A 27,988-nucleotide genomic window follows, 5' to 3' on the forward strand; every position below is an offset into this window, starting at 1 on the left:
CATTCTGAAAACTGACCCTTTATTTCCTTTATCTAATGTCTTTTACCAGCTCCTGATCTGCTTCCCCATAAGAGTTGAAATCCATGACAAGGAACCAGTGTTTTTGTAGGGTATCTTGTTTATTTACATGACACACTCCGGTCCTTGCATGCAGCAGTCACAAACAGCATCCAGGCAATCCTCTTTTTGAACAATTCCTGCCTGAACACCACCACCTGGTTCCCAGGAAGCCATTCCACCCCCAAAATTAAATCCACTGAGATTAAGGCAAAGAAAAAAATTCTCATTTGCTGCAGCTTCTCCAAAAGAAAATCCAGCACAACTGGAGCCTTGCCTGGCTGCAAAATTTGTATCCGCATATGCAAAAATGATCTGTGGCTAGTCACATTCTCAGATGCAGACATCCACACCGACAAAGCAACATCTGCACATCTGGATGTGGATACCCATGGATGTAAAGTGGATATCCGCGGATTTGCATGGCGGTAACTATATCACTAACAACAATAAAGCATTTCTTCAAAGACTGAATACTGCTCACACTCTCAGAAGAGTTTTTTGCAAGGTTATGGGGAGCAGCGCCACCTGGTGACTCCTGCAATAACCTGAGGCAGTTACATACAAATAGGGCCAGATCCATCAAGGTACGCCTGGCTTTCTGGGTTCAGGAAGGCTCTAGCTTCTTGCTCCTTACACGTCAGCTTATTCAAAGACTAGGTCATCTTACTCCAGAAGAGCTGCAGGTCAGCAGTGCAAACTGCAAAGCCACAGCAGAGATAAAAATCATCTCTCCCTCTCCCACTCAGAGCTGCAGGTAGAATAACCTACAGGTTTGGAGCCCTACATGAGATCTGGTAAGAGACAGATGTTCCAATTTTCTTCTAAAAAAATGAAACGACCTTGCAGAAGCAGTAGCGCATCCTTGGCAGCCTCTCACTCTAGGAAATGAGACAACTCAGACTGCAATCCAGAAAAGCACTTAAGTAAAATTGAAGCATGCACATGGATCAAGCAGTGAAACTATTCACGTCTTCCAAGTTATGCCCGCAATTAAATGCTTTGCTGGACCAGAACCTCAGATTCCATCACTTATTGCCCCGTGTCTCCCTGGGGCCTTAGAGTGCATTGTTGCTTTTGCTTTGCAACTTGTAATCCAAGGTTGCCTTTTAATATAGAACCGAGCAGTAATTAGAGCTGCCAAATATAATCTCCGTTTCCTGTTTCACAGAAGGTACCTCCCTGGCCTTTCCCTCACCCTCCCCTGCCCAAGGTCTTCCTGAAGGAGACAAGGGCCACATCAGTCCAATGAGTCACCCTCCTGAGGTCTGTTGACCTATCATATCTCTGATGCCATGGGGCAAAAAATGAGGACAATCTTCATCTCCCAGCATTTCCACAGCAGCAGCAGCAGCCAGTGAAGGAAGACTCATGACACTGTTGCTTTTGTGGCTCAGGGATGTGATGCATTGGCCAGTGTCTCATTCGTTCCTGGAGCTGCAGTTCAGTTGACTTGACAGTGATGAAACAGGGAGAAAAATTCACCGCTCATTAGGATGCTGGGTGAACCCCACTCATTGCAGTGTCACTATAACAGGGATGGCCAAACAGGGCTCAGGGCTCAGTCCCATTCCCAATGAAGTCTCGAGCCCTGGTAAGTGCTTCTGGTGAAATCCCAGGAGCCCCTTCCCTGCTGGGCAGAAGCCCCTGACCCCTCCACCTTGCTGCAGAGTAGAAGCCCCGAACTCCCCCAGACAATTTGGTAGAGAATAACAAGCTATGGGGGAGAGGGTAGCTCTGTGAGCTGTCACTGGGAAAGAGCCCCTGTTTGACCACTCCTGCTCCTTACTGTCACACAACCAGACCAACGCAGTAGAAAAGCAGATCCATGAAGTTCTCTCAATAATATGAATGTGCAGGTAAGTGTGCAACACAGACCTATAAAATAAACCAGTGATTTCACCAGCTACCTAGGGCACACCTGGAAGGGCCACATCTTTGCAAAGTTGTCAATTCACCAAAAATGACACTGTGCTGAGCCTCATGCTTCAGGGTGTATGTTGATTCCCTGAGAGAACAAGGAAAGAACATTTTCCTCCCAGTATTTCCCAGTGACTGTTAGAATCCATTGGCCCTCTCTGTTGGGTTCTACTGCAGCGTAGGTGGGGTGGTGACCAGTAACAGATTGACTAGGGCTGGTCAAAAAGTTTCTAGTGAAACTTTTCCTCTGGCAAGGTAATTTTCATTTGGAAACAAATGCTGTCCTCGAAAACTTTGTTTTTGACTGAAAAAACAAATCAAGAATTCAGACAAAAAGTGAGAAGCTTTGGTTTTCAGTTTTTTCATTTCAGCCCATTGTCATCTAATTTTTTCCTGCAGGAGAAATAATGCAGCTCTGGTAGGGAATTGCAATGGGATTCAGGTACTTTAGTTTCTTGGGCACTTTTGAAAATTCCAGTCCTAAGGCACACATGAGAAATGCTTGCACAATTTTTTTTTAACACCATGGGTTTGCCTGGATTAGGAAAAGTATCAGAGAGGGAGCCGCGTTGATCTGTGTCTTCAAAAACAAGAAGTCCTTTGGCACCTTGTAGACTCAGAGATATTTTGGAACACAAGCTTCATGGGCAAAGACCCGCTTCATCAGATGCTGTGATGAAGTGCGTCTTTGCCCACAAAAGCTTATGCTCCAAAATATCTCTTAGTCTATAAGGTGCCACGGGACTTCTTGTTGGATTAGGAAAGAGGTTGAAACTAGGTTTGGGCTAGCTCTGTAAATCCCTCATAACAAGGACTTTGACCTCAGGGTAGATGTAGGTTCAGTCCCCTTGCCCCAGTTGAATGGGTCAAGTTTTATACTAGGGGAAAAGCTGTAGGGTAGGTCTCAGTTAGTTAAACAAACTTAATCGTGACCTTTTTTTCTTAATGTATACAAATCCTGTGAGGCATGATTCGCCATTGCCTTGGACTTTATGCATCCATTTACATATATGCAAAGTGGATGTACAAATTTGCCACACTTTAGATTCACTTTGTGTGGGAGTAAATGATGTTAGTGGAGGAAAAAAAAGAATTACAAAACAGCTGTCCAACACTTCCTTCTTATTATTAGAGCTGAGTGAAGAATGGATTTTTTTGCTCAACCAAAAAAGTCCTCCCAGAAATTTTGGATAGTTTCAAACAGGTACAGGTTGTACTTCTGCAATCCAGTACTCTGTGGTCAGGAAACATTGGACCATGGATGTTGCTGGACCAAAGAGCCTGGCAGCCAGAGCAGGGCCCAAAAGTGGCTGGATAGTTGGGAGCAGCGGTTCAGCAGCAGGAGGGTTGGGAGGTGAGAGCCAGGGTCACCGTGGCAGCCAATGGGAGGGCTGGGAACAGTGACCGCTGCGGCAGCAGCAGGGCTGGGAGCCAGAGCCGAAGAAGCCCAGCAGGAGCCAGTGGGAGGTGGCCACCTGACCAGAAGTGTTGAGGGACCAACAGCAGGTCCAGCAAATTCCCCTGTTTGGAACCATTCTTGTTCCAAGGGCACCAGACCAGGGAGGTCCAACCTGTACTGATTTTGGAGAAGGGGGTCACCAAAACAAAAATAAAAATTAATGCTGGACCAAAAACGCAACACAAAAAGAAATGAAAGAAATTCAAGCTTTAGTTCTGGTTTCAAGTATCAGAGAGGGAGCCGTGTTTGTCTGTGGCTTCGAGAACAACAAGAAGTCTTGTGGCACCTTTATAGACTAACAGATATTTTGGAGCATAAGCTTTCGTGGGCAAAGACCCGCTTCATCAGATGCATCTGATGAAGCGGGTCTTTGCCCACGAAAGCTTATGCTCCAAAATATCTGTTAGTCTATAAGGTGCCACAAGATTTCTTGTAGTTCCGGTTTCAATCAGTTTTTGGATCTAAGATGAAGATTTCTTGGGAGGAGGTTGCCTTTGAGTGTGGGGGTCCACCACTTACAAACAGAGCTAACCCTCACAACTAATTGTATTTAAAACCAAAAAGTTGAAAAAATATGATTTTGAAATGGGTCTGGCAGTTTAAAAATGTCCCTTTCTTTCCACCAAAACTATTCACTGAATTTGACTCCAATTCCCAATACTTTGGGACACTGACTTTTTTTGCTCCACCCCCAACTCTAATAATAATTCACTCCAAAGGGGCACAGTTTACCCATAATCTTTGTCATCTTTCCAGCTCACACATGTTTGCTTTTAAAGGGAACATTCCCATAATGTGCTTAAAAGATGCCCACATTAAAAAAATGCCTTATTGGGAGATAAATGCCATCAGCATTTGGCACCACAGGAAAGGATGCAAAATCATTTGCACTACTGTTGTACCTGAATATTTTTCAGCAACACGGGCATAATGTGGATATAAAATAGAAGAGGTCAACATTTTTAGGTCACCTTTCCCTCCACCAAAGTGCCTTATTTCCAAACAAAAAAACGTATTGGTTAAACAAACTTTTTTTTCATTCTAGGTTCTCATTTTTCTGTATTTTTTTTTAACCTCGTCTCTGTATTTTTCCCTCCGCATTTTCAAGGCCAAATCTGGAGGGGGCAGAGAAAACAAGGATGATAAAAACTAAAAAATTAAAAAAACTTAATTTTGAGAAAACTATTTTCAGTTAAATGTTCAATTTTTAAGCCTAAAATTATGAGAATCATTTCAAAAATGTCCAGGGAAAATGATGTCATTTTCCAGCCAGCTCAAATAAAGCACGAGATTCTATTCCTATTCTTTGCTCCTCAGCTGAAAAGCAGCACAGTACCAGAAAGTTTCTGTGGGAGCTGGCCTTCCCTTTAATAGTAGTTTTTTTGTTCTGATGATCTCCAGCTACCACTAATTCAAACCATCACTGGCTGTGGTCATGAGGATTTCACAGTCTGTTCTGGGGGGTTGTCTTCTGCCACACGGAGGTGCAAGTGATATACCATGATTATCTGGGTGTTTCTCCCTTTATGATGTCCCTGTCATTGCAGATCTTCTGCCACCAATGTGCTTCAGTCCTTCCTATTCTTTGCCTGTGATACTACAGTTTAGTCTCTTGTGGGATGCAATCAGCTGTGCAGACAGCTGCCATGGGTGCAGAGGCAAGTTGGGAGGGGGAATTGGCTCCCCACCTCCAGAGGGGTGAGGCCAAGAGCATAAGGGGCGGGGCTAAGAACATAAGAGGCGGGACCAAGGGCAGGCAGCCCCACCCCCCCGCTGCCTCGGAGCCATGAACAGAGCAGTGGCCCAGCGCTCCACAGCATTTCAGAGAGGCCTGAAACTCCAGCCACCACTGCTGTTACTTTGGTGGCAGGGGCTGGAGCTCTGGACCACTTTGAAATGTCAGACCCTGGAACCTAGTGCTCCCCACTCCTGTCGGCAGGCCTGGGTGTAATACTTGGCCTAATTTCAGTGGTGGGATTTAGTGCAGGGTGGTATTGGAGGCTGGTGATACAAAGGAGGTCAGACTACATGACTCTTTTGGCCTTCAACTCTGACGTGCACAGAAACATTTCCTCCGGACGTACTTATTTTCCCTTTGCCAGAGTTGATTAAAAGCAAGTCTCTCAGTCATACTGCTGTGAAGTTTACAAAGTTATGGCAAGTCACTGCCTGGTGGCCACTCTGATAGCAAAACAGATGCCTTAGCATTTTTCATGAGTCATCTCGGAGGTCACTGTTATTTTTATACCACAGGACAGCAGATAAGGAATATTTCAAAGTTCTCCCTGACCTTCTGGCTGCTTGATGAGACTATGTCAAGGTTTTTATGTGTAAGGCCGGTGGGGCATGGGTTATCAGCTGGAGGGAACGAACCTGCGACTTGATGGGCTAAAGCCATGTGCTCTCCCACATGAGTTAAAAGCCAGCTGGCCCTGAGCCAAGGCTGTAGTGCAGAGACTTCACTCTCCCTTGTCAGTGAGCTCAGGGCCTCCGGGGTTATGTATATTTGATTTTACAATAAGGTTCTTAACTTTAGAATGCAAAGACAAGTATGACGGATTTTTTTTTTAAAGCCGCAGAAATCCCCACTTACTGCGACGTACCCACAAAGCTATTAAAAAATCCTACCTTTTTTCAAACAAGTGCTATGTGGGCCAGCTTAGGAACACTCAGGAAGCCCATCCACGTCAAAATTTCACCTTTCTTGCAACGTTTTAGAACTACAATAAGAAATAAGTCACAAGACAGAAACAGCACAAGAATACATGGTGGTTTCTTGATTCAGTCCTTATGGCCAGATCCACAGCTGGTGTAAATCAGAGTGTCTCCTTTGGCTTGAGTGGAGCTTTCCCAATTTATACCAGCTGGAATCTGTCCCCTAAATATGAGCACAGACTTGCATAACTGTTGCCCATTTTTGGAATTGTATCATGAATCTTGTGACATTTCTAGTTTGGTTGTTTTTTTTTTAAGACACAGCTCCTGGAACTGCAGTATTACCTGAAAAACTCAACTGAATAACAATAATAATCATAATAATAATAATAATAGAATCATAGAATACTAGGACTGGAGGGGACTTTGAGAGGTCATCAAGTCCAGCCCCATGGCAGGACCAAGTATTTTTTAGACCATCCCTGATAGACATTTATCTAACCTGTTCTTAAATATCTCCAGAGATGGAGATTCCACAACCTCCCTAGGCAATTTATTCCAGTGTTTGATCACCCTGACAGTTAGGAACTTTTTCCTAATGTCCTATCTAAACCTCTCTTGCTGCAGTTTAAGCCCATTGCTTCTTGTTCTATCCTCAGAGGCCAAGAAGAACAAGTTTTCTCCCTCCTCCTTATGACACCCTTTTAGATACCTGAAAACTGCTATCGTGTCCCCCCTCAATCTCCTTTTTTCCAAACTAAATAAGCCCAGTTCTTTCAGCCTTTCTTCATAGGTCATGTTCTCTAGACCTTTGATCATTCTTGTTGCTCTTTTCTGGACCCTTTCCAATTTCTCCAAATCTTTCTGGAGTTTGTGATTGGACAGAAAAGCAAAAAATATGAACCCCACAGGCTCAAAAGCCAGGAGACAAACAATAAGGACCTACAGTTAGTTTGTTTTAAAAATCTCATTATTATTAAACCTGTCATGACTTTTGAATGCTTAAGGTTGGTAAAAATACACACACATATTCATGCAGCTAAATAATGTTATACTACTAAGTACCAGAAACAGCACTATTCCCAGTGATCAGCATTTGTATGCCTCTGAGGTTTTCTGACCGGTCATGCATCTGTAATTTTTGCAAATATTTCAGGGATGATGTTTTGGGGAAGGAGGAATGTGTTGCTCACAAAGGATCAGATTGCCTTCTCTACCTACATTTTTGTTTTGTTTTACTTTATTTGACTACAATAGGTTTACAAAGAAAACCTTTTCCACAGCCCTAAAGTTCCAAATAACACCCCATGGGTTAACCCCAGCTTTTGCAAACCAGCAGCTCGATCACCAGATTCACTGGCTGAAGCAAAGACGTGAGCCTATTGTGCCTGTCTTCACAAATCAGAAAGAAGAATTCAGAATGATGCAAATGAAGCCAGATTTTAGGAAGGCCCTGTGTGGTAATACGAGGGTATCACAGCATGCTCAGGGTGGCATAGAAGAAAACATTGGCCTTTGCTTAAGGAGCTTACTAGCCACAGCAGATTCCTATATCAGAGAAGGTAGCACAGGCTCCTGTCAGCTCAGAGAGGATGGTCTACTGATAAGACCATTCCTACAGCTACGGATTTTCTCCATCCAAACATTCCAGCTGGATTATGCAAATTGGCACAAAGTTACTTCCACAGAACTATCACCAGATGGATCAGGTGGCCAAAGGACCAGGTTCAGCCCACAAGATGATGCTCCTGACTTTCACCCAAGTACTGCACCTGCAGGCTACCATTTTTATCCTCTCAGTGTGTGTGAGAGATCACATTATGGAGATACACACACACACCTCATAGAGCTGGAAGGGACCTCAGCAGGTCATCAAGTCCAGTCAAGGACCAAACTCACAACTGTAGGTTTAGCAGGCCAATGCTCAAACCACTGAGCTACCCCTGCCCATTCTGCTACCATTCTGCAAAATTAGAGGAAAGGGTAAATCTCAAATGGGCACACTGGAGGCAAGAAATAGGAGAAGTCCTGCTCTAGTGGGAAAATCCAGACCTGTTGTGTGGATAAGGGGACTCTGGGGTTTGGGGAAAATATTTCAAACAGCACATTTATTTATTTTGATTAGAAAAGCAGCAGCTGGATATCCAGAGTGACTTGATTTAAAATAAAAGTATTATGGGAATTATTTTAAACTCGTAGACTTAGGGCAAGACTATCAAATGAGCCCAAGTGACTTAGGAGTACAAGTACCATTGAAAACCAGAAGGATGTGAGCTCCTGCGCTGGTTAGACTTTTTTGAAAACTCCACCTTACGCAGCGCACGCAGCTACCCCTCTCTGCTCGAGGAGGAGCTCAGCATCCCGGAGGATAAGGCTCAATCCACAAGAGGCCCTCAAAGTGTCAAGACTGTCTGGCCCATTGCTACAAAGGAATCTATCTTCAGTTTCCTCACAGTTCCTTTGCCATATGGGAGTCAAGGGCTTCCAGGATACCTGTTGGGAATATCTGCAATTTAAATACATCCGCAGTTACAAGAAAAAGAAGTTATTAAAAGCCAAGCTAGGCAGGATGAAGAATGACACCCTTCCCTGAACTCGGATGTCTCCTGACTTTGTTTTGCAAGACAGAGGAAGAAGCACTGGGTCAGGACAAGATATCAGATAACTGAGGAAATATATGTCCAATGGGGCAAAAACAGAGGGAGGGTCTCATTTGCATAGAGACCAGTGTGATTTATACCCATTCTGTAGCCCCTTTATGTTGGCAGAGCAGCGTAAATTGGACTTAGTACAACTGGCAATTAGGCCCAGCGTGTCTTGTAAGGATTCCATGTGCCACGCTATGGCGGGTGCCCTACCACATAAACAGTGGTGCGTACTGCTGGATAGCGCCACCTCCTGGCAGTTCTGGGCATTAGCTCCACCAGGCCAATGCCCCTTCCAGCAGCCACACTCCATCACTTGGTCTTTTCCACTCTCTGCAGCTCCTCTCTCAGCCTCCCCATTGTGTCTCAGCCCTCTGGCCAGGTCACTGTGTGATTTCCATTTGGTGGGGGGAGTGTAACAGTATAACCAATATGGTTTCTCTAGCCATATTGAGAGGCCTATAGCTTGTCTGCAGCCAGACTAAAGAGCAGCAGCCCTTAACTGTGAAGCTACAAGTCACATACTCACATTCCAGCTACATCCCAGCACAGGAGTGTCACATCAGGCTGGTGAGAAGAAGACCACATCCTAATGCCACCCTCTGTTAAACAGATCTCAAGATGAGTAAAGAAAACTTAGTTAACAGCATTTCGTCTGGCAGGCAACAACTTACCAATAGCTGAGGTTGTGGACCCACCATTCTCTGATGATTGTCTTCACTTTTCTACTGTTTTCTGTATAATCTCTGTCTGGTTTGTAATTGCTCCTATATTATTAATTTTGTAAAGTGTAAATCAGTTAAGGTGGTGGGCTATGATTGGTTAGGTGATTCTGTTACCGTAGGTTATGATTGGTTAGTAGAATTGTACTAAAATAATTGGTCAAGGTATAGCTAAGCAGGACTGAAGTTTCACTTCTTAAACTGGGGTCCAAGAAGGGAAAGAAGGAACAGAACATCAAGCAGGAGGGAAGAACAGAACAACACGCAGAAGAAGATGAAAGAAGGAACACCTTAAGGAGGACTAACCCCTGCCCCCAGACCCTGAGGTGCAGCAACCAGTATCCAGAGAGAAAAACAAGAAGTCTTGTGGCACCTTATAGACTAACAGATATTTTGGAGCATAAGCTTTCGTGGGCAAAGACCTGCTTCATCAGATGCATGAGAGTCATGACTCATGCATCTGATGAAACGGGTCTTTGCCCACCAAAGCTTATGCTCCAAAATATGTTAGTCTATAAAGTGCCACAGGACTTCTTGTTGTTCTCGAAGATACAGACTAACATGGCTACCTCTCTGATACAGTATCGAGAAAGTTACTTTGTCTGTCCCAACAGGGGAAGTCTGCCTGCCTACCTTATCAGGATTGGTGACTGGACTTGATGACCTGCTTAGCATGTGTTCTGCTTTCTTGGTAATTGTAAATAAATAGAGAGTAAGAATATTACTGTGTAAGGCTTTTTCAGTGGCACAGATCCTGCATACCTGTAGGGAATTACGCCCTAAACCCTAGGAATTGGGTAAGCCTGGGAGTTTAAATTAACAGGATCACGCCTTGAGCCCTAAGGGTTGGGTAAAGGTGTTTATGTCCCTGAGTGTGGGAAGGATGAGAAATTTGTGCAGGTAACAGGAGTCCCAAAGTCCTTCAGTATGAATGGTCTCAAACACTCTACTCCAGCACTGTTCTCATAGTGTTGCTTCCCGCGTGGCTGCTAAGGGAACCTAGGACCTTCTTGTATGTTAGGTTCCAGTTCAGGGCCCTCTACTCAGCAGCCAAGATGTATTGTCTCCTGAACTTTATGGCCTTTCTCTAAGCCTCACCTGTACCTTCAGGCTTGCTCCGCTCCTCTGGGTTGACCAGCCCAAACTCCATCCTCCCAGGGATTAGCCGCCATACCTCTACCTGATTAGGCTGCCTGTCTCTGTAGCACCACTCCATCTCCCTTTTCCCAAGGAGGGACTATTGTTGCCAGCTTCCTGGCTTTATAAACGCAGCCCAGCCCCTCCCACAGCCGGGGCCCCTGAGCCAGTTAGGCCTTGATGCCTCCTTGGCTTTCCTCCAGATGTCGCTGATAGTAATAAGAAGTCCTGTGGCACCTTATAGACTAACAGATATTTTGGAGCATAAGCTTTCGTGGCCAAAGACCCGCTTCTTCAGATGATGAAGCGGTTCTTCTCCCACGAAAGCTTATGCTCCAAAATATCTGTTAATCTACAAGGTGCCGCAGGACTTCTTGTTGTTTTTGAAGATACAGACTAACTCGACTACTGCTCTAATGCTGATAGTAATGGTTCTCAGCTGGCGTCTGCAGCCCCTGAGCGGGCCACAAGCATGTTTCACGGCATCTGCTAAAATATACCTGGCTTCTGCCCCAGGCGGCGTGGCTGAGGGAGCACCACCTCCACCCCAGGTCACCTCAGCGGGCCACCAGCTCTGGGTCAGCACCAGCAAGAAGTTCCACGCTGAGTAAGTAAAACAAAAAATAATTATTCCATTTATTTTTGCGCCTACATTATCTTTGTCCCTTTTTATATGACCGCTGTGTGTGTTGGTGCTTAACTGTATAACTCTGAGGTGAATACAGCTTTTACTCTGCTGGATACACAAAAAAACGGCTGTTGTGGCTCTGGTGGGTGGTGAAGTTTTAAAACATGTTGAGGGGGAGGGGTGCTAGAAGGAAGAGGTTAAGAAATCCTGGCCTATAGGTTGATTGGCCTAACTTACCCCCTTCAGGCCTTTTGTGGGTATTCTATCACAAGTGGTCACCCTTACTGCAGTAAGTCCAGCTGCTAAAGTTCTATAACCCATGTGCTGTTAACAATAAAGCTGCCTCATTCCATGATTTTCCTGTTGGGAAATGAAACTTGGATTCTCAGCCTGTTTTGGAAATTAAAACACACTAGACCTCTTTGAACTAGTCTCTGAAGTCAGAGTCCAATTGGCTGACTACAATTTTAATTTCACAAAAAGAGAACAAGCAGTCCTGTAGTCTTACCCACGACAGCTGATTACCTAATTAATACAATTGTTAGCCCATAAGATGTTAGTCCTTAAGGATGTGAGCTCCTAAATTGCTTAGACTTTTTTGAAAACTCCACCTGACGCAGCACACGCAGCTACCCATCTCTGCTCCCAGGAGGAGCTCAACACCTTGGAGGATCAGACTCGATCCACAAGAGTCCCTCAAAGTGCCCAGACTGTCTAGCCCATTGCTACAAAGGAGTCTGTATCTTTTTTTTTTTTTTTTGGCGGGGGGGCAGGCGCAAGCTACAGACTAAAACGGCAATACCTCTGTGTGATTCACTTGCTACAGGTCTGATTCTCAATTACATGGGAGCCGGGCATACAACTCTGGCTGTTTCAGAAAAGTTCTTGGTTTGACCTGAAAGGAGTTTTTCCTGAAATTTTTGGTGAATAAAAAAAAAAATCATTCTGGCATCAAACAAAGTATTTTGATTTCACAGGATTTTTTTAAAATTTTAAGCCTTTAAAAATAAAATTAAATGTAAATTTCATGACAGAGTCATTTCAAATTGAAAAATCAAAATATTTCATTTGGAAAATGGTAGAACAAGACTTTTAGGTTGCCTTGAATTTTGTTTTAGATTTTGTGACTGAAACAACAAAATCTGCATGTATTAGGAAGTCTGTCCATGTGGCTACATCTGTATTTTTTGCCAAAAACAGTTTCAAGTCAAAAAATTTCACCTAGCGCTATACGCTAGAGGGTACAGCCTCATGGAGGACGAGCAACTTGAGCATCCTTTTGCAGTGAAGCTGCTCTCCCTTGAGCTAGCACGAAAGAAATAGCTCCAGTAATCTACGCTGTAATTAATTCTTGAAGTGAAAAACACTGTCACGGGTAAATTTTTAGTGTCACTCAGTTTCCTCCCGCTGTATTCACTCCAGAGCTCTCATATGTCACACATGAGGTTTAGCATCAAATAAGAGCTGTGGACCTGAGCAAGAGGCCTATGACAAGGCACTTAGCTGTCTTGGCTAGAAGCAAAGGTTAAATTCAGAAGGACTGGGTGGCAACAGCAAATGAAAACATTTTTAATCCTCTTGATATGAAAGCAGATGTTTGTGAGCGGGGGTGGATCCCTGACCAGGATGAGAGAAGCTCTGACTCATACCTCCCCAAGCAGATTTTGTACTTTTAGTTATACTTATTATATATTGTAACCCTGTGGAACAGAAGAATTAATATACAGTAGATGGATCAGCTGATGAGATGTTTTTGAACACATACAGAGCTGTCCAGCAAAATGAAGGCTCACATCTTGCTCAGCTAGCAAGCAGCTCTGGCATTTCCTTTGTTTTTGTGGGGAAAAGACCAACTATATAGCTCATCAGGTGCTCAAACCAAAACCAGCCAGCTCCACTTGACTTCAGCGGACCAGGTTTTAGAGAAGTAACTTTTGAACCCCCAGTGCACTTGTGTGCCTCCCAGCAGGGATCGTTAGATGCTTTGCACTGGAGTTAATTATCTGAAATTGGTGACCATATACAACTATAAACACGAGTCGCCGGTGCCATAGCATGAGAGGATAAACAAGAGAGACAGCAAAAGAAGAGAAAAATACCAGCAGGAGGAAAACCATCCCCAGTGGAAAAGGCCATGTAAGTTAACACATCTCTCATCTTCTCAAGATGCTGTACCAATGAGGATATCCCCATCCCACATTTCAGGACCGTGTGAAGCCTCTTTTGTTTCTCAGACTGCCATTCTACTCCATGTTACTAAAATACTTAGCATGTAGGCAGGTGCCACCTTAGGGAACTCCCTCATGGCCTAGTGATGGCTTTGCAGGCACCAGAGTGAAATAAACTCTTTTGACAAGTTTTGATAAGCGACACCGCTGAGCCAGCTCAAGGCTGGGGGTTTGGGGACAAAGAGAGTTGGACCTACTCAGGGGGAACCCTCTGGGAGGCATCACTGTGTAATAGCGGGAAAGATGCCTAGAGGAACTGGGAAGGGGCAAAGAGCCTGTGGAGGCATGAGCCAGAAAGGGACTGGGGAACAGCACCTAGAAACAGGCTGAGATAAAAAGTTGTCGAGGCAAGCAGAAAAGGAGGCTGAGGCTGTGCAGACCTTATCTGCTTGTTACAAGGTCTGTAGACTGGACCCAAAGTACAGGGAGGGCCTAAGTTTATGAAAGTCCCCCGACATAAGAGCTATAAGGACCACTGAGCCCAGAAGTGGGCTGCAGACCTGGTGTAGCCATTAGACCACAGTTTGTGGGACTCGATTGCCCCTGAAAGGGTGGAACTGAATGTGAGTTGGCTGGAAGATAAGTATTAAGAAGAGGCCAACCCCAGCAGTGTCATTGTGGTTGTTGGCAAGGGTGGCATAGGAGGAGAACCTGCTATGCTATGCCAAGCCATGACTGGGCATACGGGCTGGTGAGTCACTCTTCTACAAAGGAAATGAAACACCAGTTTTATATCACTTGTTTCTTCAGCGTAAGAGAGAGAGCCGTGCAATTAAAGTTGTTAAACTCGGCGAACATTTTAAATATTAAATGGCCGTGTTAGTCTATATACTGTCAAAACTAAAAGCAGTCTAGTAGCACTTTAAACATTAACAAAATAATTTATTAGGTGGTGCTCTGTTCTGGTACGGCTATGGTCCGAAGAAGCGGGTCTGTCCCACGAAAGCTCACCACCTAATAAATTATTTTCTTAGTCTTTAAAGGCCTACTGGACTGCTTTTTGTCTTTTCAGTGTGTGACTCTTTTAGGGAGCATGGTTAATGGGGGTGGAGTTAATCCTACATCACATTTTAATATTATTTGAGGCCCTTTCCTCCAAATTTTTCCATACTCTCTCCCTCTGCCCCCCCAAAAGAAGGAGGGGTCTTCAGATCCTAGTAGAAACTTTAGAGGCCGGTAACTACCCTAATGGAGATTCTCTATCTCAGCACTGGTCCCAGGGCCAGATGTCCCCAAGGAGCGTGATACCCTGGCTGATCCTGACACTGTGCCAGTTCATTTGCTACTTAATGCCCTGCACCTGTGACAAGTAAAGGCCAAAATAACTTATGTGGACCTGACCCAAATGCTACTGTAATCTGTGGAAGTCTGGATCAGGCTCTTGGCTGAGAACCAAGGGTTGGCCTCCTCCTACTACTTGACCCTTCCAGCCAACTCCCAGCTCTATGGTTGAGAAATTCCACTGAATGTAGACTGACAAAGTGGATCAACTAGGACTTTGCATCTCTTTCCCCTATCTGCCCGGTTTAGATTATAAACTCTTCTGGGCAGAGAGTGCTACCGTACTGTGTTTGTATATTGCCCAGCACAATCCCAATTGGACCTAGGGCACTACCATAATAAATACGAACAGTAATAGTAGTAGTAGACTGGGCTTTTCTGGCCACGTTATGAGTGCAATGGAAAATTATCAGTTCACTTCCACCATATTGCACGTGTCTATAGTAGAACCACATTTCTGTTTTCTTTCACAGATCACCAATCTAAATAAGGCAAAACATGACCTATTTATCTCACTGCCCTGTATAGATACTAATTGCGCATTACATCGGTACCTCATCTTAGTCATCTCTTCTTTGGGTAGATGGCTGGTAATAGCCAAAATGAATCCAGAAGATCTTTTCCTGTTTTGGAAATACTCATTTAATCTAGTATCCCGCTGCTTTTACAGAACATCCTTCTTTCGGAGATGGTTGAACGAACACTTTTGTGACTGGCCGAAGGACATGGAAGGGCAGCAGAAATGAAACTCTTCAGAGGGGTCTGCTCATTGGGCTAGTTCGAATTTTGTGTTTATGTTCCAAGTTTGCCGAGGTGAATCTCTCCTCAGCTGAACACATCTATCTGACTAACCCTACCTGATTAGCATCTTCCCATCTTAAAGAACTTTAGTGGTAACTGTGACCTGAGCCTGTAGTTAGAAGCACAGAGATAGAGCCCTGCTCCCTTCCCACAAACTCCACTGAAGTCAGAAAGACGCCGTATGGGTCTGCCTGACTACATTCCATTGGCCTTAACTTCGGGCAGCGGGAACCCTTACTTTACATATATTTTTGTGCATTACGGCTGTGGCCACACTAGCACTGTCATCGAAGATCATTTCAAAGCGTGCGGCTCTTTCGAAGTGCACCTGGGAGCGACTGCGCACAAGGAGCACTGTTTTGGAATTCAGACAGAAGGAACGCGGCCCACATCTCGAAACCGCTCTTCCACACCCGTGTTGGGAAGTGTGCCCTGTTTCAAAGTTAATTTAGAACGAAAACGTGTGCAGCCATGCTGTGGACCCCTATTTCGAAAGAGTGGGCCCACTATGGCGCCAGCCTGCTGCAGCGTGGAGACGCTCCAGGCAGCCCCACCAGGGGTCTACGGTCTTTGGCTCCAGCCACTTTTAAAGCTACACAGGCCCAGAAACCCTGTGCAGGAAGCTGAGAGCATACAGAGAGCCATGGGCACACGAGCCTGCAGCCCTGCCCTCCAGCACCCCCACGATGCTGCCGACTGTTCCCAAAAGGGATATGGGCAGGAACCCAGCACCCACCAGGGACCCCATGGCGGACCAGGCAAGGACTCCCAGGATGACAGCCAGGGGGCCAAAAAAATGGGGCTGGAGCTCAGGGACCTCCTTCCCCTCTAGGCAGACAGGGAGGGATAGCTCAGTGGTTTAAGCACTAGCCTGTTAGACCCAGGGTTGTGAGCCCAATCCTTGAGGGGGTGATTTAGGGATCTGAGGCAAACAGGATTTAAAACATAAAGAGATGGTGCTTGGTCCTGCTAAGAGGGCAGGGGACTGGACTTGGTGACCTCCCAAGGCCCCTTGCAACTCTATGAGATGTGTATCTCCACATGCACGTGAGCTCCTGCTCCCAGAGGCTGGGGTGGCAGCAGAATGTTGCAGTGGTCAGCAGGCCTGAGTGCCCAAGGCCACCTCTGCTGGAGTGTGGACCAAGTCCACTCAAAAGTGAAAGAAATGTAGCAGGGGGTGGGAGGCTGTACGTGGGTTGGGGCAATGCCTGCAAGCTGCCCCTAGTGGGAAGATCTGGACTGGACTGGCTCCTGGGGTCCAAGGAGCCAGTGGCCCCAGGCAAGGTCATTGACACAGCTGAGATGGAGGAGGCTCTGCAGGGGACAATGAGCTGGGAACCTCCATGGAGTCCTGAGGAAGACAGTGATGCAGAGGGCTCCAGTGATGGCACATTGGTCATCACCCTCCTGTCACAGGGTCCTTGAGCCAGGCAACCTCCAGCTGGGGCTCCCCAGGTAGAACATCCTGGGGGCTGGGCAGAGAGCTCAGCTTCAGCTGCAGGCCGCCTACACAGACCCCAGCCCTAGGCCAGACGCAGGAGACTCAGCTGCATACCCCAGCCCTAGGGCAGCTCACATGCCCATCAGCACCTGCCCCCATGGACAGCCACACAGGGGCTTGGAGAAAACAGGGGTGGACCATCACCGGCATTCACCCAATCCACGCTGGGACCCCTCTGAGATACCCCGGGGCCACCAGGTTGACAGACAGAGGGTGCAGATGTGCTGCCAGGTCACAGGGGTCAGCTCTCTGTTCCCTTCTGTCTCCACAGCTCCTGTGTCTCAGGGCTGGGCCAGCCCCATCGATATCCCAGAGCCCCGAAGCAGCCAGTGAGGGGGACAGGGCACCGGTGCTGAGGTCCATGGGCCGAACCAGGGGGGCACACCGCTGACACTGGGAGGAAGAGGGCCCTGCCGCACACGCAGCAGCGTGACACGAGCAGAGCCGCGTCCTGCCGCGGTGGATGGCCACGGAGGAGGCGGCCTGGCAGCACATTGCAGGGATGCTTGACGTCCTCACCCAACCCGTCACCACATGGCCATCCCAGCCCTGCAGGGGGCCCCGGGACCTGGGGCAGTAGAGGCACCCACAGTTGCCTTAGGTCACAGCCCCTCCACCCTGTCAGAGGGGTGATGGGCCCTCCCATACCTAGCCCCCCCATGTACAGTTCAAACCCTATCCCTACCCCCCCATTGGATATAGTTCAAACCCTATAGCCCCACGCTCCATTGTATGTGGTTAAGAAACAGGTGTGCACACATTTTTTCAATAGTTCACTGAAGTCTTTATTTCCCAGCACCCCAGTGTTCCTTTGGATTTGTGGCAGGGGAGTGGTGAGAGGCGGGTGTATGGGAGGGGGAGATGGTGGTGGGGGGTGGATGGTCAATGGGGCCCCCAGGTAAAGGCCTGCAGAGGGCGTCTCTCACATGCACCCCGTCCTGGTGCTGCTGGTGGCACAGGGTGGCAGCCAGCTGCTTGAAGCATGGTACAGCCTTGGCCATCTATCTCTGCGTGAACACTTCATGCTTGCTCTCCACAATAGTATGGAGAGCACAGCAGACCGCCATGACCACAGGCACGCTGGGGAGGCCAACCTCCAGCCACATCAACAGACAGCTGAAATGCCCCTTCAAGTGGCCAAACACCCACTCAACCATGTTGCAGGCCTGGTTGAGGCAGGCATTGGACAGGTCCTGGCTGGGGTGTGTGTGGCCTGTGTATGGATGCATAAACCAGGCCTGCAGTGGGTAGGCTGCTTCGGCCACAGGGCAGAGAGGTATTGTCATGTTGCCGACCGGGAGCTCCCATGGGTGCAGACAGGTGCCCTCCTGCATGTGGCAACTGAGCCAGGAGCTCTGGAATATGTGGGCATCATGGGCCCTGCCCGACCAGCCCACACAAATGTCCATAAATAGCCCACTGGCGTCGATGAGGGCCTGGAGCATCAAAGAGTGGTACCCTTACAGTTTACGTATCCTCAAGTGCTGGTGTGCAGGGCCTGGATGGCCATATGCGTCCCATCAAGCACCTCAAAGCAGCCTGGGAATCCCAGGTCAGCAAAGCCTATGATGGTAGCATTGAGGTCCCCGACACAGGTAACCCAGCGCAGGAGGATGGTGTTTATGGCCTGGACGTCCTGCACAGGTTGGAGGGCAAATATGACCATGAGCATGTGATGGGGTGTTCCGGGACACCCTGTTCCCTCCCAGTGCCCGCCCCCTTTTCACCTCCCAGGGCCCCCTCCCTGCTTCCTCCCTGCGGTGGGTGTGTGACCCAGGCTGGCTGACTTCAAGGAGGATGACCCCGTCGGTGGCCTTGCTCACTCCAACTTGGTGCCCAACCAAGTGGTTGCTGTCGGGGATGGCCAACTTCCATAGGGGGATGGCCACCCTCTTCTGGAGGGCAATCGCAGGCCACATCCTTGAGTCCTGGTGCTGCGGGGCGGGTTCAAACCAGTGGTAGAGCTCTACGAACATGGCCTTGGTCATTCTAAAATTCCGGAGCCACCGTTCATCGTCCCACTCCGCCAGCGTGAGCTGGTCTCGCCCCTCACTGCTGATGGGATACTGCCACAGGTGCCATCGGACCAAGGGCGCGCACCTTGCAGCGTGGGGAAACACCTCAGGAAAGCAGAGAGGCAGCTAGCCATCCGGAGCTGCTGCTGGACATCCAGGAGGAGAACAGCCAGCAGGCTGGCCACAGCCTGGAGCAATTCCCCAATGGGGAGCTGCTGGAGAGCCATGGGGGCATTCGGGTATTGGCTGATCTATGCTCCACTCTGCTCTGTGCATGTGCTGCAGACAGCCTGGCAGCTCTCTGCGTGTGCACAGGGAGGGTGTTTAGGAGGGGCCCTTTAAGGGAGCAGCTGGCCAGGGGGCCCGGAAGAGCTTGTCAGCCCTGTGACCCCATCCGTGCCATTTCCTGCTCCGTTCTGGAGAAAGAGAGCCCAGGCGGTGTAGTTGCTCTCTTTCAAAAGGATGGAGGAGTCTTCGAAAGAGCAGATCGACGGCTTGATCCGCTTTCTGCACGTGGCCTCTCTATTTCGAAATGCGAGCTTTCAAACAGTAACTTTCCAAAGTTCACGTTTCAAAATTTGGCTGTAGCGTGGCCACAGCCTACCTAGGACAAATGGGCCTTGATTCTACCTGATACCACTATGCACTTCATAAATTAACACATTCAATTATTATTAGATGAAGGGCGTCCAAGTGACAGCTCCAGAAACCAAAGTCCTCTGTTCAGAGTTGTATCAGAGAGGTAGCTGAGTTAGTCTGTGTCTTTAAAACCAACAAAAAGTCCTGTGGCACCTTATAGACTAACAGATATTCTAGATCATAAATTTTCCTGGGCAAAGACCCACTTCATCAGATGATTAAGCGGGTCTTTGCCCACAAAAGCTTATGCTCCAAAATACCTTAGTCTACAAGGTGCCACAGGACTTCTTGTTGCTTTTGTTCAGAGTAGGTACAGGATGAGCAGTGGCAACATAAGATAGTTTCCTAGCACTGCCCTGCTTAATCTTGACCAAAAAGAATAATTTATCACTGGGTTGGTCAATTTTTTCCCCTCAAAACCCAGCTTTCCATGACTATTTTTAACTAAATGACATTCCTCACACAGAACATCTGCTTTCCTAAAAACCAAAAATTCGGAAAACCAAGAAACAGTTAAGTGTCAGTTTTATTCTCAAAAGGTCCTTGGTTTAGCGTGGTTTTAAGTGAATTATTTGAAACAGCACAGATAAAATGATCACATATTTCCTCAATAAGGATTAACGTCATGTTTACTTGAAAGCATCACTGAGACATTTCATTTGGCTTTTATTTGTACAAGCTTCCTTCAGAAGGGCAATATATTCACAGAGGTAATGCTATTTACAGTTTTGACGTTAAAAATGGAAAACACTGTTTGAAAACACCTGTAATATCATCATGCACAAATGTAACACTGATGCACCTGTGATGAATCTACCTACGATGAACAGAACACTTCTGGTGTATATTAAACATGTGAGCAGTCACATGGAATTACCAGTGATTAAAAGGATATGAAAACGTTTGGGGGTCTTATCACCCCACATCTGCCTGCCCCTAGTTCTGCCCACCCAGCCTCACCTCTATTTGTCCTGCATCTGCTGGAATTCTTCATCCAAGTTTCTGGAGGAAAGGGGGAGGGATGCTGTAGCAAGAGCCTCTCGTACTCCTTCCCAGGCCGGGTACTGCTCAGTTAGGTAGGAGCAGGGGAGTTGTCCCATTTGTTCACAAGAGAGTGTGGGAAGGCAGGAAGGATCAGGGCTGCTTTGAGCTGGTGGAGCCTTTCCATACCCCTTCTGAAATTGGTACCGGATTGCGAAGAGAAAACTCTCCACTTCCTCTAGCTGCTCAGATTAGCTGCCCTTCACTGAAAGCAGTGAAAGCAGCCAACCAGAGGGATGTTCCTCAGGCGATTCTAAAAAACTGAGCAGCTCAGCAAGCTGGCTGGACTCTTAGCAATTTCATTTCCCAGGCCTGCTACTTGTTTTGACCCAGTGCACTTTAAACACTGGTAATTCTCATTAGCACTGTGGAGGGCTGTGCACACATGAGCTGATGGGAATAAGGGGACTTCGAAGTAGGCGGGGTCCTTTCGAAAAGGAGCCCCGTCGGGATGAGACACGCAGCGGGGAGGCGCATCAATTTCGAAGTGCTGCGGCCGCCTGCATGCTAATGAAGCGCTGAATACGCATTTCAGCGCTTCATTAGTAAACTTCGAAATGGCCATTTGCGTGGCCATTTCGAAGTTTGGGGCTCGTGTAGACACGGCCAGGGTCTCCTAAATCTTCATGCAGATGTCCTAATCTGTTTGTTTACCATTCCTCCTCACTTTAAGGGCTTGCTCCAGTGCCCAGTGAGGTCAATGGAAGTCTTTCCACTGACTTCACATTGAGCCCTAAATGAGAGACTGAGTCAAGAAAATTGTTTCATGGCAAAAAGAAAGCGAGGGCTGAAATCTTTGCGGGTGTAGCTCCACTGAGATGAAAGTGGCTTGAAGAGTCTCAGCGGGGAGGCCATGTTAATCTGTAGCTTCACAAATAACAAGCAGTCCTGTGGAACCTTAAAGACTAACAAATGTATTAGGTCACGAGCTTTTGTGGGTAAGACCCATGTCAACAGATTGTTGGAGAAGACAATTAGAATCTAAGGTTTATAGAGCATGGGGAAGGTGGAGGAGGAGAGAAAGAAGGAAGGGGAGAAAGGAGCTACCTGTCACTAGGAGGATCAGCAGATGTAGAAGCAAATGAAAAGTTAAGTAGGATTGTGAGGAAATTGCCCTTGTAATGCATAAAATAATTGAGATCTCTGTTAAGGCCTAATTTAAAAGTGTCATATAGGTTAATCTGGTGAGGTGAAGGGAAGTTAAAGCTAAACCCACATGCAAAGCAAATCAATGTGTTTTCGTGGTCTTTGCTAATTAGCATATTTAATTGGGAATTCAGTGCTATGCACAGAATATACAAAATGTATATAGTACCAAAAATCAGGATACTGGTTAACTATTAACTTTTCTGAATAAATATTTAAGATTTCACAATGGATTTTGATTCCACACCTATACTTTCTAGTTTCCCCTTCAGTTTGGGTGAAAAGGATTAACATGAAAACACCTAGATACCTTCCCCCTTAGAATGAATAGGGAAAAATTGAAGATCAGAAAAATTTTTTACAGAACACAAACTTCCTCAAAGCAAATCTAATAATCCCACAGCCGTGATGTTTGTTGGTGTGCCTGTTCATACGGGCCTTAACCCAGCCCAGCATTTACGCACATGCTTAACTTTTAATTTTAATCCTATTGTGGCAATTACAAACGTGCTTAAAGCTACTCCTGCGTTTAACTGCCAGTCTAGATTGGTGTCACAACAACTCCCAAAAATCCAGGGATGAGTACGCTGCTTCTTTTGACTATTGTCTGGATAAATGGAAGCACATATAAACTATTCAGAACATTTACAGCTGCTAAAGCTACACTTTCCTGTTTTCTTGATTTGTACAATGGATAACAGGAGAAGAAAAACAGCAGGAAAGGGGTTTCCTCCACACACTAGAAAGAACAGGATGTAGCGGTGAGGCTCAGAGCTAACTCTTTTGTGTGAAGTTCACATTTCTGTCATATGTGGCCTCAAGTATATAACAAGAGCTGCAAGAGTGCAAAGGTGGTGAATAATTCCAGGGATATGCACCCTTACAACCAGATCCGTACTCCTGTTTAGCACCTTTTGTATCGGTAGAGGCCAGGTGCCGGTCTATTGAAGTCAATGGTAAAACTAGTTTTGAGTTGATCCAGAGTAAGATTTGAACCCCAAGCTGAGATATTCAAAAGTGACTAGTGACTGGTGGGAGGGGTATCTCTGGAGTGGGTGTGCCCAGTGTGACATACCTCAGAGAGGACTCAATTTCCAATCAAACTGAACAACTAGCCCTCTGAAAATCAAGCCCCTGTTAGGTCTCTAAGTGGAAAACCTGGAAACGGAAGCACCTAAAATTATTAATCACTTCTGAAAAAAAATGTGCTTTATCATACATGCACTGTATATACCCACCCAAGGAAGCAATGGTGAAAAGCACAATGAAATCCACAACGTGTACGTAAGGAAAATAAGTCAATGAGCTAGTGCCGCATGGCGTGGGAGGCATGGTGTCATCTCTCCCCTTGCCCCTGTGGGAGCAATGAGTCCAGGGACTGAAACTGTGACTAGCATGCGAGGGGCTAACAAAACCCCACCTTCACTCCAGCACTGCATGCCCATACCAGGGCCAGGGATGACTTCACCTGGGGAAAAATGACTGAATTTCCTATATCCTGAATATAGGGCAACTCTAGTCAGTAAACATATGACATCCAGGGCACTTTCCAATCAATGGTGAAAAACAAATATACTGGACAACTTACAGCGTCTATAAAGCAGTAGTACACGCATATTTAAATAATAGCGGAGAGGGAGCCGTGCTATTCTATATACTATCAAAACAAAAAAGAGTCAAGTAGCACTTTAAAGACTAACAAAATACTTTATTAGGTGAGCTTTCGTGGGACAGACCCACTTCTTCAGACCACAGCCAGACCAGAACAGACTCAATATTTAAGGCATAGAGAACCAAAAACAGGAATCAAAGTTGACAAATCAGAAAAAAATTATCAAGGTGAGCAAATCAGAGAGCAGAGGGATGGGGTGGGGGGGGAACAAGAATTAGATAAAGCCAAGTTTGTCAAAGAGCTCAGAAAATTTGCATCCTGGTTCAAACCACGATTTAATGTGCTGAATTTGAATATGAAAGAGAGTTCAGCAGCTTCTTTCTAAAGTAGACCGAAAATTCTTCTTCAATAAGACGCAAACTCTTAAGTCATTAACAGAATGGCCCACTCACACGAAGAGTTAATAGGCACAAAACAAACATCAAAACATTCCCGATCCACAAACCAGTTAGTCTACATTTTAATGGAGTGGGCCATTCTGTTTGATTACTCTTTTTGGTTCTCTATGCCTTAAATATTGAGTCTGTTCTGGTCTGGCTATGGTCTGAAGAGGTGGGTCTGTCCCACAAAAGCTCACCTAATAACTATTGGTTAGTCTTTAAAGTGCTACTTGACTGCTTTTTTGTTTTGATATTTAAATAAAACAGGCATGGTTTGGGTTCTGTATTTTGAAGGACAATATGTTTTCTCCTGACAATAGACAAGCAAAAAACCAAGCAGTCCTGTCGCACCTCAAGGATTAACATATTTATTTATTAGGTAATGAGCTTTCCTGGGTAAGACCCACTTCTGCAGACTGGACAGGCAACTTCTCCTCAAATACTTTTTCCTAACTTCTTGCATCCTCTTATGCTTTCTCTCTGCGGTCACTTGACCACTCCTCTTAGCAACAATGGCCCAGAATGCCAAAGGTATTCATTGAAACTGCAATGGGAGTTAGCATGAAAAACCCTTGCAGATCTGGGCTAATGGGCCCAACGCTCCTCAGCTAGGCCAGAAGCATCTTATCTTATATGGCTCAAACTATGTACAGGACTAGACTCAATCAGATCCCAGAGCGACCAACCTATGGAGCTCATTATAGGGGCTCTTTTACATACTTTACTTTAGCTAATTCTTGACTTCCCCCCTCCTTCTGCCCCTCTGCTCTGCTCACCTTGACAATAATTTTTCTGATTTGTCAACCTTGATTACTATTTCTGGTTCTCTGTGCCTTAAATATTGAGTCTGTTCTGGTATGGCTACGATCTGAAGAAGTGGGTCTGTCCCACGAAAGGTCATCACCAAATAAATTATTTTGTTAGTCTTTAAAATTTTGCTACTGGAACTGCTTTTTTGTTTCAGCCTATGGAGTGTGATGCTTTTCCCATCCCCGGCTTTTATCTCCTCCTCTTTCCTTCCTGTCTTATACCTCGGATATTTTGAGAAGCACCTTTTGTCTAAGTTGTGAAAGTTTGCTACCTACGCTAAGGGATCCTAGACTAAGTTTGCAAAGTATGCTAAACTCTAGCCCTGGAAACGTATATGAAGGGGGCAGGGGCGCGCACATGTGAATAGCTTCACTGATTTCTAGACTTGCTTAGCCATATAAAGCTACTCCTGTACACAAGTGTTTGCAAGATCACAGTGGTGATTATTCTTATTGTAAAGATGTTTCACCTTTTTTTTTTTCTTTTTCATAAAGTTCAAATTAGCTCTCTGGTGTGATAGCTTTTATTTTTCAAAAGCCGCACATCGCTTTGGGCCTAAACCTGTTACAATCGCAGGGGGTGGGTGCTTTGATGGTGATTTAAAGGGGACTTTTGAGCTAACTGTCAGACTGACTAACACAGAGGCAATAGCAACCCCCCTGGTTTCAAAGTGAAAACAAGAGTCAAGGGCCACAAGGAAAGCACCATTTTATATAACACAGGAAACGTTCTCTGCTGCACACACAATCACTCTTAGGTTAGTAACAGAGAGGAAGCCATGCTAGTCTATACACTATCAAAACAAAAAGCAGTCAAGAAGCACTTGATTATCTTTTTCTGATTTGTCCTCCTTGCTTACTGTTTTTCGTTCTCTCTGCCTTAAATATTGAGTCTGTTCTGGTCTGGCTATGGTCTGAGGAAGTGGGTCTGTCCCACGAAAGCTCACCTAATAAACCATTTTGCTAGTCTTTAAAGTGCTACTTGACTGCTTTTTGTTTTGATACCCTTAGGTTTGGGTCCCTCTCCAGGGATCCCTGAGTCTACACTAGCCACTGCAAGCACCTCCCCTTTCTGTGGGCACCGGCCTTTACCTGTAGTCATTGCCCACTGCTTTGTTCCCTGCCTGATCAGGCACCCAGCTGTAGCTGTCTGTGGCGCTCCTGGCTTTCTTCTTTTCCTTCCTGGCTTTCCTCTTCCTATAGATGAGCAAACCCAGGGCGAAAGCCATCAGCAGCAGGATGACCACCACGCTGCCCAGGATGTAGTAGAGGAGCAGTCTGGGGCCATCGGTGGCACTGTCCCAGTCGAGTTTCATGTGCTCCCCAGCCCCGATAGGGCTGCTGAGGCCAGCTGGCTGGCGGGTGCTCAGCTCCGCTCCCCCAAGCTCGGCTCGGACGGTGGGATCAGAGCGCGGCGCTGGGCTCTGGCTAGCAGGAAGGGTGCCCGGGGAGTGCCCACCCCCCGCTTCTCCTGGGGGGCGCAGGGACGGGGCCGCGCTGTCGGAGCTCCGCGGGGCGCTGGGGCTGGGGCCCGGGAGGCAGGAGACGCCGTCGGGGGCCAGCACCCAGCCCTGCCGGCAGAGGCACTGGTAGCTGCCCGGCTGGTTGACACAGCGCTCCTGGCAGGGCTCCCTCAGGCACTCGTCCACGTCCAGGCAGGAGGCCCCGTCGCTGCCCTGCTGGTAGCCCGGCCGGCAGGCGCAGAGGAACGAGCCCGGCGTGTTGGTGCAGAGCTGGGCGCACGGCGCGCCCCGGGCGCACTCATCCACGTCCCGGCACTGGCGGCCGCCGGGCCCCGCGGGCTCGTAGCCCGGCGGGCAGGTGCAGGCGAAGCCGCCCGCTGTGTTCACGCAGCCCCCCTGGCAGGGCGCCCGCGGGCCGCTGCACTCGTCCACGTCGGCGCAGCTCACCCCGTCGCCGGCCAGCGCGTAGCCCTGGGGGCAGCGGCATTCGAAGCCCCCCGGGCGCGCCAGGCACTCGCCCTGGCACGGCCGGGCGCTGCAGGAGTCCAGCGGGGAGCAGGAGAGCAGGTCCGCGCCCAGCCGGTAGCCCGGGCGGCAGGCGCAGCGGAACGAGCCGCCCGGCAGCTCCCGGCACTCGTGCTGGCAGCCCCCGTTGCTGTAGTTGCAACCGTGGCTGGCCGAGGCGCACAGCGGGCCCGGGCTGCTCCAGCCGAACACGCCGCCCGCCTGCGCCTTGCACACCAGGAAGGGCCCGCCGGCCTCGCCCTGCGGCCCGCAGCGCACGGCGGCCACCGAGCCGAAGGGCACCGCCGCCAGGGAGGCGCTCTTCACGCCGAAGGGGGCCGTGTAGGTCAGGCGGCCGGGCCCCGCCAGCGCCAGCGGGGGGCACATGCCCCGGAAGCTGAACTTGCAGAGGTAGCCGTGTGCCCGGGCGGCCGAGGCGCTGCAGGGCCCTTCGGCCCAGCCCGCGGTGAGGTTCCACTGCAGGGTCACGCAGCGCCTGGCCGTGCAGGTCTCCCGCGGCTCCCGCAGCCAGGCGGAGTAGTCGCCCCCCTCCCCTCCCGAGGCCCAGCTGAAGCCCCTGAGGAGCTGGTGCTGCTGGTAGCACTTGCCCTTCTCCCGGTGCAGCCCGATCCAGAACCTCGCCTGTCCTTCCGGCTCGGCCTCCCTCCTGGGCAGCTTGGCCAGCAGATCCTGGATGAGCAAGGCCTCTTCCTGGCTCTTCATGGTCACCAGGTTGCCCCCGTTGTCATGGCACTTGACCTGGGCATCTGCCCAATTGTGCTTGCCCCAGTGGATGGTGTAGCAGGCGGTCCCGGCGCACAGGACTTCTGCCTCCTCGCTCGCCCAGGAGGGCACCCCCCAGAACAACGCCTGGCCTAGGAAGAAGAGAAGGGCCGTTTCCATGCTTGTTTTGGTCTGGTCCGGCAGAAAGTGGCCAGCCCTGCGCCGATACTGTCCCAGGCACCAGCTGCACAGATGAGACCTGCAGGGAACACGCATCAGAAGTTAGAACAAAAGAGCAGAAGCTGTTTGCCTTTCAGATCCCTTTGGCCGAAGGAGCTGCCCTGCATGCATCCTGTGCTGTTGCGTTACTTAATTGTCACTGGAGACTAGAGTTTCCTGTACTTTAGTTACCGGTGGCTTCATCCTCTTGGTTTGTTGGTCACTGTTGAATATTCAGCTCGACTTCCTATAAACAAAATGGGTTAAAGTTCCGTTTAAAAAAACGTTTTGCCATAAAGGGCTTGCTCTATTTTGGCTCATTGTGTCGCTCCATCTGTATGAG

At 47.7% G+C, this 27,988-nt stretch overlaps 1 protein-coding gene across 1 annotated transcript; it reads right to left on the reverse strand.

The window, feature by feature from the left end:
* Positions 1–105: 105 nt before the first annotated feature.
* CD93 (CD93 molecule) lies at positions 106–27,988 on the reverse strand. The gene is made up of 3 exons (XM_074989324.1): positions 25,829–27,988; positions 6,065–6,156; positions 106–1,509 (listed from the first exon to the last, which is right to left on the reverse strand). Exons 1-2 carry the CDS (start codon positions 27,700–27,702, stop codon positions 6,132–6,134), a joined length of 1,899 nt encoding a protein of 632 aa, XP_074845425.1. The 5' UTR covers positions 27,703–27,988; the 3' UTR covers positions 106–1,509; positions 6,065–6,131.

This window comes from Carettochelys insculpta, chromosome 3 (genome assembly GCF_033958435.1).
Source record: "Carettochelys insculpta isolate YL-2023 chromosome 3, ASM3395843v1, whole genome shotgun sequence".
NCBI lineage: Eukaryota > Metazoa > Chordata > Testudines > Carettochelyidae > Carettochelys > Carettochelys insculpta.